The 14,695-nt window shown below is 43.8% G+C and overlaps 1 protein-coding gene across 5 annotated transcripts in view; it reads right to left on the reverse strand.

Moving 5' to 3' along the window:
* Positions 1–4,223: 4,223 nt before the first annotated feature.
* RCL1 (RNA terminal phosphate cyclase like 1) overlaps positions 4,224–14,695 on the reverse strand; it is a 60,372-nt gene continuing 49,900 nt past the window's right edge. For 3 of the 5 annotated variants that reach the window (XM_055578163.1, XM_055578164.1, XM_055578168.1), the window contains exon 9: positions 4,224–4,979. In XM_055578163.1, coding sequence (XP_055434138.1) covers positions 4,829–4,979 — 151 coding nt within the window. In that variant the 3' untranslated portion in view covers positions 4,224–4,828. Of the gene's footprint in view, positions 4,980–14,115; positions 14,312–14,695 lie in introns of those variants that run through there. The other 2 variants (XM_055578166.1, XR_008713548.1) reach the window with 2 other exon arrangements.

Raw genomic sequence — 14,695 nt, forward strand, 5'->3', positions numbered from 1 at the left:
AGAGTAGACACATGAAGCTGCCAAATGTGTCCTTGTTGGGCTACTTCATTTAAGTCAGTCTCTGATTTCTAGAAATTCACCTACCTTCATCAGTTTGAATACATGATTTCACAAATCACAGTAGAAATTATTAGCAAACTAATCAACCTGAAATTTTTAGATGTAAAGCTCTTTAAGAGGGTTGGGAATGGGGGGAAAAACACAGGAATAAAGAGTGTAAAACATCTTGACGTTATGAGGATGGGAGTGGCATGGAGGAGGCAATGAAGGTCATCTTTCTGGTTTTGGGGGCACCCAAACCAGGAAACTCTGATGGAGTGCAAATTACTTCTCCCCTACTCTGGAGTCAGGTGAGGAAGAGCAGAGGTCCAGGCTGGGTACAAGGCCTCATATATCCACCCTGATTTCCCAAAAGCAATCCAAGTGTGCAGAAGTGAAATACTTATGCCATAACAGCTGGTCAGTAGCTGAAATGGGGCAGAAAGCAAGCTGGGCCTCTTACCTCCCAAGATCAGCATCCCCACCCCTGTAGACTTAACACAAGGGTATTAGCAGAGCAGGATCCACATCTAGAACCACCAGTATCAGAAGAACCAGGAAGATAGGAAGTGGCCCATGTGCCAAAAGCTCTGCCCCAGTCCATTTACAGATGCTGACCAAAGGCCAGTGCCTCAGGCATGGAGTCAGGCTATCTAACTATTAAGGGCCAAATGAAAGACATGGATTAGAGGAGCCCTGGATCTAGGCTGCTCCTGACAAATATGACAGCCCTATTTGCTTGAGTAAAGGAGTGACATGGCTTGGCCTCCCACTCAAATGGCTTCCTAGACCTAGTCAACTAGAGTACAGAAAAACTGCACTTGCCTACTTGACATTCCTCATAACTACTGGTCACTTCTAAAGAACAGGCCAGGGTGGTCTAAACGTGGAAACTCTGATCAAGTGCAAGTTACTTCTCCACTCTGTAGTCAGATGAGGAACAGCAGAGGTCCAGGCTGAGTGCAAGGCCTGTGATGCTGCTTTTTTATCCATCACAGACTGTTATAATCACCTACCAGCACATTCACGTCTCCAAAAAAGCACCAACAGGTAAAGTGAATGAGGCTCTACATTCTAATCCACCCACCATAACCAATACCCTGGAAAAATCCACTTCTGCACCCTGCTTTGGTCCCCTCACCTCACCAGTTGAATCCCACCCTTGCCTCAGGCACGGCCAAAGTTAAAGTAATCCCTTAGTTCCCTGGTGTTTCCTTTTCTCCATCTACCTACGATTTTGTCCACTTCCTTAGGCCTCCTCTACTCCAATCGTCTACTTTCTTCCCTGCCTTTTCACACCCTTATTTCTTCCACTTGGCCACCTCGAAACTAAGTGTCAGCACTGGCCTTACCCAGGAGCCTCCCAACACAGAAGACCCAGTGGGATGGCGACCTCACCATTTTTCACTTAGAGTGACAATGAGAGGACAGGCACCACAGTGCAACCTAAGCTTGGGGGCTTTTTGCTTGGGTCTGTAATCAACGATGTCCTTCACCACTTTTTATCAGAAAAGATAAACAAACAAACCACAAGGTTCGGCTGCCCTCTGAGGGCAATCTGGATTTCAGCAGTGCCTCCTGCTCTTTCCCCATCCGCACATCATGTTGCAACACCCTAGCTTCCCCCCCATCTGTCTTGTTGAATATGGTAAATAATCATGATGGAAGGAGGCTGGCTGGTGTTCACCCAGAATGTAACAGAGAAGGATGGTAGAAGACAGAAGCAGGGCTTGGAACATGATAGGAAGGCAAGGCCATGATTCTGTCACGATCCCTAAAACATGTATATGCCTTAAAAAAAAAAAAAAATTACTAGTCTTATCGAATTCAGACTGGTCTGTTTCTGTCAACAGAGGGAAGTAAAGGGTCAAGATAGAAAGCTAAGCTCAAAGTGCTGGAATCTCCCATCAAACTATACTAGGGGTAGCTGCACCAACCAGGAGCTAAGCTAAGAACAAGGCAGAGACTGCAGGAGTGGAATGTCACTAAGAAGTACCAGTAACCTCTGCCCAAGGAGAGCTGTTGCTTCTCTCAGGCACCTGAGAAGGAGCTGGCAGCAGGCTGCTTAAATAAATATTAATATTTAATGTGTCTTCCTATTGCCTACAGCATCACTACTACCACTCCAGAAGCAGCTGTACCAGTCAGAGGGCTGGAGACCACCAGACACTTTTGTGTTGACAGCAGATGGAGGCTCGCATCCCTTATACTAGCTGTAATGATCTGCCTGGTGTCTACATGTCACCCTAAACTGACCAACAGGACCCATTTCCCAATCTTGTCCCAAGGGACAGAAAGTTCCTACTGGACACAGCCAAATCCATTTGGTTCCTTAGTTCTATATCTGAGCATGGGTGGATCTGGGTTCGAACATCAGCAGCATTAAATAAAATTACTTTGCCAATAAAGGTCCATCTAGTCAAAGCTATGGTTTTTCCAGTAGTCATGTACAGATGTGAGAGTTGGACTATAATGAAAGCTGAGCACCAAAGAATTGATGCTTTTGAACTTCGGTGCTGGAGAAGACTCTTGAGAGTCCTTTGGATTGCAAGGAGATCCAACCAGTCCATCCGAAAGGAAATCAGTACTGAATATTCATTGAAAGGACTGATGCTGAAGCTGAAACTCCAATACTTTGGCCATCTGATGTGAAGAACTAACTCACTGGAAAAGACTCTTACGCTGGGAAAGATTGAAGGCAGGAGGAGAAGGAGATAACAGAGGATGAGATGGTTGGATGGCATCACTGACTCGATGGACATGAATTTGAGCAAGCATCAGGAAGGAGCATGACAGGGAAGCCTGGCATGCTGTAGTCCATGGGTTGCAAAGAGTCAGACACGACTGAGCGACTGAACTGATGTGTGGTAGGCAAAATTTTCAGATGTCTAAGAGTCCTGGCCCCGGCTATTCAAACACTAACCTAGGTACTGCTGTGACCAGATGACCTTAAGATACGTTATCACAAGAAGTCAGATTCAAAGCATAAGAAGGATTCAATGCATCATCGCTGGCTTGAAGATGGAGGGAGCCAAGTTACAAGGAATGCAGGCAGCCTCTACTTATAAGCTGAGAGTTGCCTGCAGCTGACAGCCAGCCAGAAACAGGAATTCCAGTCCAACAATTCTGCCAACAATCCAAATATGGTTGGAAATGTATTTCTGCCCGGAGCCCAGCACCTTGACATTAGCCTTGTGAAGCCATAACCAGAGAATCCAAGCACAGACCAGGACCTCTGACCTACAGAATTGTGGATGATAAATGGTACTACTTTAAGCTCCTAAGTTTGTGGTAACTGGTTATGCAGCAACAGAAATCTAATACAGCATGTAGAGCTCTCAGTAAGTTGACAACCACAGTTCACAATGGCCTGACCTGTCGGTGTTAGCTCCCCACTCCACATCCTCCCACACCCCCAGACACAAGAGCACAAACTTCCTCGGGACCCCTTTTACTGGAAAAAGAAAAGGGTACTGAGAGACCTGGGGAGGTAAAGACCATGCCTTACTTCAAAAGTCCACCCTAGGTAGAAAATATCATTTGGAATCCTAATAGAAAAATCAGATATTTCCCCTACCACCGGTAACTCTGAACCCCCTATACACACCACTTGTAGCCTCTACTAGCAGCAGGTACAATCGCCACAAGTCCTGAGTGTTCCTGCACACTCCCGCTGGGGAGGCTTTTATCCTGGCCCTGTCTTATCACGTGTTCACAGCAAGCAATCTTGAGGGGTGAAGTGATGTCCCTATCTGGAACAAAGAGCACGCTTGTAAGAGGTGGAGTTCCCACATGTGCATGTTCCTTGCCTGTGATGCAAACCATTGGTGTGCATGGCATACCTGCAGACCCTCCACATCTTGTAGGACTTGGAGAAAGAAACCAGTGAAGCTCATGTTGCTTCCTGTGCTTTGAGTAAAAAGCTTTTTGTCTATGACATGAGATTTTCATGTTTTCTGCTAGCATCCGTGAAACAGTAATAATCTAACTTACTAGCTTGCAAGTAGCATAAAACTCTAGACTCTGATACTTAGATCTTGAAATCAGGAGAGCTAATATCTCTATATTATCAAATTTCAAAAGGAACAAAATATCCTTTTTGAATTTCTCTTGTGGGGATAATCAAATCTACATCACTGGGCTGTTGGGAGAATTAAATGAGAACATGCATAGCACACCCGAGATATGGAAAATATTCAATAACTTTAGTTGGATCCTTGCAGTCCCTAGGCATTCATTCCCCCCAAATCCACATACAATGAACCAGATGGGGAGCAGTGTACCTCCAAGATAGTAGTCCATTCATAAGACAAGGGATAACATAGTCTAACACACCAATTTCTGACATTTGTATTACATGACTTCCAACTCATAGTATCTCATTTAATCCCTACACAGAAATCAAGATTCAGGGGGGTCAGTCCTTGCAGAAGGAACTGTAACAAACTCCAAAGGTCTAGAAAATAGCCATACAGCAGAAGCCCGAGGATGTGGGCTCAGGAAGCAGTGCTAAAATGCAGCTGTGATGCCGCAGCAGTACAACTGTGTCCCGAAGGCACACTCTTCATCCAGGTAAGCCGAGGGAGCTCCCGTTGTGACTGGGCCTCCTGAGGAATGTCTGCCCCAGAGAAATGGCTGAAAACCACAGGTTGAGAGACATTTTTTGTTCAGATATCCTGATTGTTTTCAAACGGGAAGTTGGAAAGTCCTGGATGAATCTGGTCCCTTTGGTTCCTTGGCAGCTTCTGCGTTGTCTAGAAGCCTTTGGGCCTTTCATCTTCTGACAATGTCACTTGAGGGTCTTGCTAAGGTTGGAGAAGCCAATGCCAACACAAGTCATCAGCACTTTATCCCCTCCCTTGAGTTCTTCACCACATGGTTTGGTTTCGATTTTAAACATAATCTGGAAAAAGCTCTTCAAATGCCGCAAAAATTCTATCCTAGAAAATAAAAATTAAAATTAAAAAAAAGGGAGGGGGTAAAAAAAGGAGGGAGAAATGAAAGAGGAATTCGATTTTACAAAAATTTTCCTCCTCTGCCAACCTAGAACTGAATTTCCTGGATCAGGAGGAAAGACTGAAATTAGGAAATTCTCATCGAAGCCGATTAAATAGCATTTATTTACAGCCTGCTAGATTCCAAAGATGATTTTAGACAGCTTGCAGAGATGCACACTAGACAAACTCAGTAAATAAATGAAAAGTATGGAGGTTAGTCCTACAGGCACATTAGGTTGGACATGAATATGGCATTAATCTTCAAGTGGTTCATACAGAGAAACACATGCTTTGATGATTCACAGTATCATGAAGCTAAAACCAAGCAGAGTGACTGCTGCTGATGCTGAAAGAGAGAAGCTGCCCTCTCCACTGTTTGATCTCAACAGGCTCTTCATTCTTTCAACAAATATTTATAGAGTGCCTACTATGTGCCAGGCACTGTCCTTGGTGCTGGAGACATTGCCGTCAACCAAAACTCCCTTTTCTCATGAAGCTTTCAGGCTAGTAGAGCAGACAACATAAATATCCTTGAAATATATATATATATATTCTTTCTCCATAATCAGAAATTTAAGTAAACAAGGCAGATGAGAAGGAAATGTAGGTACAAAATATTTGTGTGTATATGGCAGAAAAGTGAAAATGTTAGTCTCTCAATCATGTCCAACTCTTTGCAACTTCATGGCCTGCAGCCCGCCAGGCTCCTCTGTCCATGGAATTCTCTCGGCAAGAATACTGGACTGGGTAGCTATTCCCTTCTCCAGGGGGACTTTCCCAACCCAGGGATCAAACCCGAGTCTCACCCATTGTGGGCAGATTCTTTACCCTCTGAGCCACCAAGGAAGCCCTATATATGGCAGAAGGCAATAAATAAGGTGACCAGGGAAGGGCTCACAGTAAACATGGAGTTCCAAGGAGCTCTCTCTTGTCATCTCCCTTAAGACAGAGTGATGGCTTCACCCCAAGAATACTGTGGGAGCAACAATTCTGTAGAAGGACCATGGTTCAGGTATGCAGTCTTCTACTAGTCTGGCCTAGCAGATCCGGCATCACTCCAGCAGACTGATCATAGGACTGACCATAGTTCACTAAACAAGCAACTCCTTGAAGGTTTCAATCAACTGGCAATTGGTGAAGAGAAAATGTCCATGTTGGAGAGCCCAGAAATACAGGCCACATGTCCCCCTCCACCGTTTACCAGGCCTTGTCTCCCCAGGTAATTCCTCATCCCTGGTGACTCTTACCAGCCCAATTTGGGAAACACTGGTTTAGTTAAGGAACACACAATCTGCACGTCTTTCATGAAGTACTTCAGCAACCTTGCGTTGTGCTGCCTCCTAATCAAACTGTCCAAACGCTCACCACCCAGAACGTACATGGAATCACCCCAGGAGCTTTCAAAATACTGATCCTGATGTGTAGGACCAATGGAACAGAACTGAGAGTCAAGAAATGAGCCCACACATTTATGGTCAACTAATTTTCTAAAAGGTGCCAAGGTAATTCAATGAGGAAAGAATAATCTCAACAAATGGTGTTGTAACAACTTCACACACAGAAAAATGAAGCTAGGCCCTTTTCTCATATCACACACAAAAATTCACTCAAAACAGATCAAAGACCTGCATGCAAGAGCTAAAGCTATGAAACTCACAGAATAAAACATAGGTGAATATCTTTATAATCTTGGGTTAAGCAATGATTTCTTAGATACAGAATCAAAAGCAGAGTGATAAAAGAAAAAATAGATATATACTGAACTTCATCAACATTAAAATCTTGTTTGGACATTATTAAGAAAGTAGAAAGACAATGTCCAGAAAGGGAGAAAATATTTGCAAATCATTTACTTCATAAGGGTCTGGTGTCTAGAACATATAAAGAACTCTTACAACTCAATAATAAAAAACCAAATAACCTAATTTTAAAATGAGCAAAGGATCTGAATAAAAATTTCTCTAAAGAAGATATGCATACCGCATTAAGTATGTGAAACTCAACATCATTAGTTATTACAGAAACACAAATAAAAATCACTAAGACATACCACTTCACAAACCAACAGAAAGGCTGAAAAAAATAAGGTAATAACAAAAGTATGGATGAGGATATGAAGAAACTGAACCCTCAAACACTGCTAGTAGATATGTAAAATGGTACCACCACTGTGGAAAAGTCTGGCAGTTTCTCAAAATGTGAAACAAGGAGTCAGTTACCATATGATCCTGCAGTTCCACTCAGGTATATACACAAGAAAAATGAAAACATACCCAGACAAAAACTTGTATACAGCATTAATTCATAACAGTCAAAAAGTACAAACAACCTAAATACCTATCAACTGATGAATACACAAACAAATTGTGGTTTATGGAATATTGCTATGCTATGTAAGTCATTTTAGTCGTGTCTGACTCTGCAACCCCATAGACGGCAGCCCACCAGGCTCCCCCAATCCCTGGGATTCTCCAGGCAAGAATACTGGAGTGGGTTGCCATTTCCTTCTCCAATGCATGAAAGTGAAAAGTGAAAATGAAGTCGCGCAGTCGTGTCCGACTCCTAGCGACCCCATGGACTGCAGCCTACCAGGCTCCTCTGTCCATGGGATTTTCCAGGCAAGAGTACTGGAGTGGGGTGCCATTGCCTCCTCCTTACTCAGCCATAAAAAGGAATGAAGTATTGGTATATGTGATAATATGGATGAACCTTGAAAACATTTTGTTCAGTGAAACAAGCCAGTCACAAAGAATCACATATTGTTTATGTCTATATGAACTGGACAGAACAAGCAAATCTATTACAGCAGCAGAAAGCAGATTAGGAGTTGCCTGGGGCTGCAGAGGTGGGATGAGAGGAATTGGGAATAACTGTAAATAGGCAAGAGTTTCTTTCTGGGGTAGTGAAAATGTTCTAAAATTAGACTGTAGTTACATTTATATGTCTCTGTGAATAAACTAAAACCCCACTAAATTGTACATTTTAAATAAGCTGTGTGGTATGCGAATTATATCTCAATAAAGCTGGTTATAGGACTAGAAAAGGTCAATTTTCATTCCAATCCCAAAGAAAGGCAGTGCCAAAGAATGCTGAAACTACTGCACACTTGCACTCATCTCACATGCTAGTAAAGTAATGCTCAAAATTTTTCAAGCCAGGCTTCAGCAATACGTGAACCATAAACCAAGATGTTCAAGCTGGTTTTAGAAAAGGCCAAATCATCAACATCTACTGGATCATCAAAAAAGCTATAGAGTTCCAAAAAAACATCTATTTCTGCTTTATTGACTATGCCAAAGCCTTTGACTGTGTGGATCACAATAAACTGTGGAAAATTCTGAAAGAGAAGGGCATACCAGACCACCTGACCTGCCTCTTGAGAAACCTGTATGCAGGTGAGGAAGCAACAGTTAGAACTGGACATGGAACAACAGACTGGGTCCAAATATGAAAAGGAGTACATCAAGGCTGTATATTGTCACCCTGTTTCTTTAACTTATATGCAGAGTACATCATGAGAAATGCCGGGCTGGAAGAAGCACAAGCTGGAATCAAGATTGCCGGGAGAAATATCAATAACCTCAGATGTGCAGATGACACCATCCTTATGGCAGAAAGTGAAGAGGAACTAAAAAGCCTCTTGATGAAAGTGAAAGAGGAGAGTGAAAAAGTTGGCTTAAAGCTCAACATTCAGAAAACTAAGATCATGGCATCCAGTCCCATCATTTCATGGCAAATAGATGGGGAAACAGTGGAAACAGTGGCTGACTATTTTTCTGGGCTCCAAAATCACTGCAGATGGTGCCTGCAGCCATAAAATTAAAAGACACTTACTCCTTGGAAGGAAAGTTATGACCAACCTAGACAGCATATTAAAAAGCAGAGACATTACTTTGTCAACAAAGGTCCATCTATTCAAGGCTATGGTTTTTCCAGTGGTCATGCATGGATGTGAGAGTTGGACTATAAAGAAAGCTGAGCACCAAAGAATTGATGCTTTTGAACTGTGGTGTTGGAGAAGACTCTTGAGAGTCCCATGGATGGTAAGATCCTACCAGTCCATCCTAAAGGAGATCAGTCCTGGGTGTTCACTGGAAGGACTGATGCTGAAGCTGAAACTCCAATACTTTGGCCACCTGATGCGAAGAGCTGACTCTGGAAAAGACCCTGATGCTGGGAAAGATCGAGGGCAGGAGGAGATGGGGACGACAGAGGACAAGATGGTTGGATGGCATCGTCGACTCAATGGACATGGGTTTGGGTGGATTCTGGGAGTTGGTGATGAACAGGGAGGCCTGGCGTGCTGCGGTTCATGGGGTCGCAGAGTCGGACACAACTGAGCGACTAAACTGAACTGAACTGAAAGCTGGTTAAAATTCTGTTAAGTTAAGAAAAAAAAAAGAACTGATCCTTGGCTCTCATCCTCACACGGTATTCCAAGCTAAATCTAAAGTCTATTGTATTTTCCACCATCTCCTACCCCTCTGTCCTCATTAATCTAGACAAAAGAGGGAAAGGCAAAAAGGGGAAAAGAAAGCCTGAACAATTGCATATCCTCTGCTTGAGACGGGGTTACGAGATCGAACAGTAACCACCCTGGAGAGCAGGGTGATGAGTGCACACTCATAGTATAACTCCTCACTCCTTTGCTCTCTCTTCCACCTTGAATCGTGCTATTTCATTTCCATCTTTAAAGTAACATCCTGTTTGCTGCCTAATCTACAAGGCCTTCTCTAGCCTATGACCCCTCCAGGTTTCCACAGCATTCTTGGCTCTGCTTATGGAGTCGCATGAAATGTTCATGTATAGCTGTCTCACAATTGCCCCTTGCCCCCTCTTGGAAAATTATATAAGCATCTCCATGGCAATGACCTTAACCCATTTTACCTGCCAGGCACTATATAAGGCACTCAGGAATGGGGTAACCAACAGAAACCGGGAGTTAGGGTTCAGGAATACTTTTGAGAAATGACTTCAACATTCTGAGCAATTAAGGGGAGTCTATTCTTCCCCTGCTGGCTTTCCCATTTTACTAACCAATTGAAATTTTCAGATTTTTGTTCTCTGTCCCAGCCTTACAACCTCCTCAACCCTGCCCTAGGAAAAAAAGAAAACAAACACATCAAAGCCACAGATAAATAGTCCACATCTGTGGGCAAAGCTTCCAGCTGGCAGTAATGAAGAAAAAGCCAGCCATCTCACCCACCCGTCTGCATTCTAAGCAGCAAACAGCCTGTTCTCTTTTGCTGCTGCCTCAGTTCGAACACAGGCCCGAAAGCCTCCCCAGGCTACTTCATTCTTCCACCTGAATTGCTCAACTGTGCTAGAAAAACCAGACACCCTCCTCATCTGGCAGAATTCCTAAGAGGCCACAGCCTGCTTCTGATCTCTTGGAGAAGGAGGGCAGAAACACAGGCTTGAGTGTGCAGGCCTGCATAGTTGCATGGGGTATTTGTAGCCTTTGGAAGTGTTAGAAAAAGCAAAGTCAGTTCCACTTCTTACATAATGTTCTGCCAACCCTCCAGCCAGTCTGAAGAAGACTGTGTAAGGGCTGGATTAAAGTATGTCTTATGATCCCCTTCCCCTCCAGCCTCATTATCCCTAAGTCTCTTGCTGCTTGGCATAGCAAAAAGCAAATATAGCTTTTTTTTGCTATGAGAAATAACCTCAGACGATATGGAATCCTAACAATCTCCTTAAGAAAATCAAACAGAATAAATTCACCCACCTCTACATGCAGTTGAACAAAGTCACGTTCAGGACCTGTCCACATCCTCCTCCACAGCCCCACACGGCCATAGCCACATGTTGGCCCTTAAGGCACCACTCCCCTTTCTTCTCTTCCAAACACCATACAATAGACCCACACCTCCTAAATATACACCCCAGCTACAGAGCCAGGCAGAAGAGGCACCTAGGGGATACGGAGGACAGCCCTGCTCCTCTACAGATAACCCCCACATGGTGTGACTGGCAGCTTCTCAGATTAACCATCTCAGGCAACTGGGCCTATGCAAATCCTGTGCAGAGAATTTAAATCCTGACTCAGAGAAGTATCCAGAGTGAGCTTCCCCCACCCCAGAACAAAGTGATTTATATATATATAAACAACCGACTTTTTGTGAATGCCTCCAGTCCATCTGACAATCAGGTTTCAGAGACTCCTAGAGCACAGAGGTAATTTTTCCTGGGTATTTTCCAAGAGCAGGTTGTTCCCACCACCACTACTGGTCAACAGGTGAAGGCCACTGGGCTCACTGTCATCTGCCCATTTGATCCCAATTGCCTGGAACTTGCCAGGTTGCCTGGCACTGCCCCTTAAAATACAGCCCCTCTTAGCAGGTCCCCCTCTAGAGCCTGCTAGAGCATGGCAGTGAGAGGAGTCACAGTGAGCTCCCTCTGGCAGCTCCACAGACCAAACCATGCCAGAGGGTCCTGCCTCCTGCTCCATCAAGCCACTTAGACACTGGAATCACCTACCTTTGGGGTCTAAGGAGTTGATCTGCAAGCTGAGGGGATGGAAGATCTGGGGGTGGGAAGAGAATCTGCTCAATGGGGCTCCTTGAAGTCACTACACGGCAGCTTTTAGATGTATTGGTGGTACTTCTTCTGCCAAAGAGCAACTTTCCCAAAGCCCCACTGACCTCTGCTCCAGGAATGAAGTTATTAAACTCCATTATAAGGCAACAGGAAACAAGAGAGCCAGGCAGGCTGCACTCTCATGAGACGGGGGCCCCAGGCCAAGTTCAGCCAAGAACTAACTATGAGCAGGTGACTGACCTCTTTTTCATATGAAAAGTAAGGATATCACTTGTTTTTACCATATTCCAAATGTGTTCTGTGGCTCAAAGAGCACAGTAAGCTGGCAGGGCTTTGCAGCATTTAAACCACTCCCCAGATGTAAATACAGCAGCATGTGTTGTGCTGGCTCCTAGAGAGCAGCTAGGCAACAAACCCAAAGAGCAGCAGGCTCAACCAGCAGCTCCCAGTACTCCTGTGCATCACTCGCCTTGATCCTCACATCGCTGTGCTACATGCTGGGTGAGCCAACGACCCCCATCAGTCAGCGTCTGACAAGGACACTGGGCTCTCACTCCCCAGCACTTCAAAAATAGTATAAAGATGTCAATTATTAAAACTGGAATAAAACAAAGTGACATGGTTTACTTTAGACTTCCAAAGAAAGACAGAAGGAAATTATTTTATGACAATTTGAAACAAGGACTCTGAGAAGATACAGCATGGCACCCTTGCTCAGGCAGGGAGGTACCTGGAGTTCAATAACATGTATGAATCCCAGCTCTACTGAAAAGCACAGTGGGTCAGGGACAGGACGTCAGAGTTCAAAAACCTCAGTTGCTGACTGTGTGAGTGACCCTGGGCATGTGACTCGACCTCTCTGTGTCTCAATCCCCTCACTTGTAAAATAGAGTGTGCAACAGTACCTGTCTTTATCTAAACCCTTGTGGGATTATCATGAAACCTGAATGAGTTCGTATTTGTAAAGCACTTAAAACAACACCTGGTCAACAGTGAACACTGTAAATGTTGTTAAATAAACTTACAGAATTCTTGGGAACAGTAAGTAAAATATGTGTAATCTGTTTATTAATGAGACTGAAGGAAGCTAAGTCATAAATTTTAAAAAATTAGTGGATGCAGATCTAGAGATAGACAATTTACAGCTGACTTCAGGCCTGAGATCACCCAGAGCAACTCCTCCTTATGTTCAAAATAACCTAAACAGGAGACTGGAGTTCCCTGTGCTTCGAGCACTGATGGAGCTTCACCAGGCATGCTGTTTGGAGGGCTAAGTGCCCAATCTCCTCTAAAAGCCTCACTCCACCTCCACAAGCCCATGACTTTAGGACCAATGACTTTCTCTATGGATGAAACTGAGGCTCAGAGATGCCAAGGACCTTGTCCATGGTCTCCCAGTGCTGCAAGGTATACCCAGAACTGAAATCCAAATAGGCTGGGCTCCAATACCAGTGCACTGGAAGAACACAGAGAGCTGTGGTCACTGCAGTTTCTGATCATAAAAGGTTTCTGCAAACGCTAATTAAGACGTTCATTGATGTGTAACCATAATTTTAAATGAAGTGCAAACTGTCCCTAAACTGTAAAACTAAGCTTTTTGAAGGGAACGTAGAATCATCATTACCAATTGTAAATCACCCAGAACTTCACAAACTGAAAAGAAATAAGATTCTCCACATTACCACCATGTCATCCAATACTATTTCATTCTACTGGGGGGAAAAGAAAATCTCTGGCTTTCCCAGAGAATTTGACACATATTGACTTACTTTCTCAAGTAACACAGAAAATCATTACCAGTCACATCCTGCAATAAGAGAGAAGATGAAAGGAGAAAAACAAGGGACCCTTATTTTCCAGAAAGGGTTTTAGAAAGCAACACTGCTGGAAAAAAACTATCTTGCCTGATCCCAGTGCTCTGTAAATACATTTTTAAAGTTATTTATACAAATCAAAATGTGCAAACTGCCAGAAGAAATACATTTCTTTAAACCAAGGAGGATCTTGCTTCTGGTTTTCTTTAGAAATCTGAGGTTACAGAAAGCAGATTTTTATTATTTTAACCGCACATAAAAATAAGTGTGATAGTTTGGTCTCCCAAGTTCCTGAATCCAACTGGGATAAGCTGTCCCCTCACCGCCATCTACCTGACAGTGGATTCTGTCCTTTTCACCATTAACGTAATGTATGTAATGCCTGTATGTAAACAGGTGATGATAACTTTGTCTGCCCTGCAGCTCATGTATTTCTTCCCACCTTTGCCCTGCATCACTTTGGGCTTCTGGAGCTTTCCATGATGATTAAGGGTCCCAAATAGAAACAGTTTTCAAAAAGACACCCCCTCCCACCACCACCTCATGCTAGTTTACTGAAAAATGAGAGGCTGCCCTTTCCAAGCCCCTGTCCACCCCTCTTGCAGGAAGCCCTGGGAGGTGGGTAACCCAGAGGAACATGTCCTGCGAGCTCCAGACCCAAGGCTCAAAACACAAAATTTTGCAATTTGTCCCACTTCTGTAAAGCTCCATTCAGAGCAGACTACTTTGTTTTCCAAGAGATGTGTAATTTTAGGCAAGGTTTCTGGAAGACAAGACACTGCAATTAATGTTTAGTGAGGGAGTGTGTCAAGGACACAGGAACTTTAAAAAATGTCCAGTCACATCTTCACCATCTCCACAGAGTTTGCTGACTTAAAAAAACTATACAAGGCTCTGTAGCAAACTGAAGAAAACAAAACTCTAAAAGAGAGAGAAAAAAAAAATGTCAAGGAAAAATAAAAATATACATTCCATTTTTCACATAATGTTCTGCCAAACCCCATGCCCCACGACCACACACATTTCTAGACACTGCCTGAGGCTGGGTGAGCAGCCAGGCCCCGAAACCAAGGCTGGGAAGGCAGCAGCGATGAGACTGGCTGAGAAGCTGGAGTGGGCTGTGGTGGTCACACAGCTGCCAGTCACTTCCAGCAAACCCTCACCGGAAAGCCGATCTCTGCACTTAGGGTGCTGTGCCAACTGTAAAGTCTCTCTCAGCAATGTTGATTCCTCATGTCAGCATGTCATGTAGGATTAGTCAATGTCAGATTTCCTGTCCTGTGAAACATTTACTTTACACAAGTT

Source organism: Bubalus kerabau, chromosome 4, assembly GCF_029407905.1.
Source record: "Bubalus kerabau isolate K-KA32 ecotype Philippines breed swamp buffalo chromosome 4, PCC_UOA_SB_1v2, whole genome shotgun sequence".
Lineage (NCBI taxonomy): Eukaryota > Metazoa > Chordata > Mammalia > Artiodactyla > Bovidae > Bubalus > Bubalus kerabau.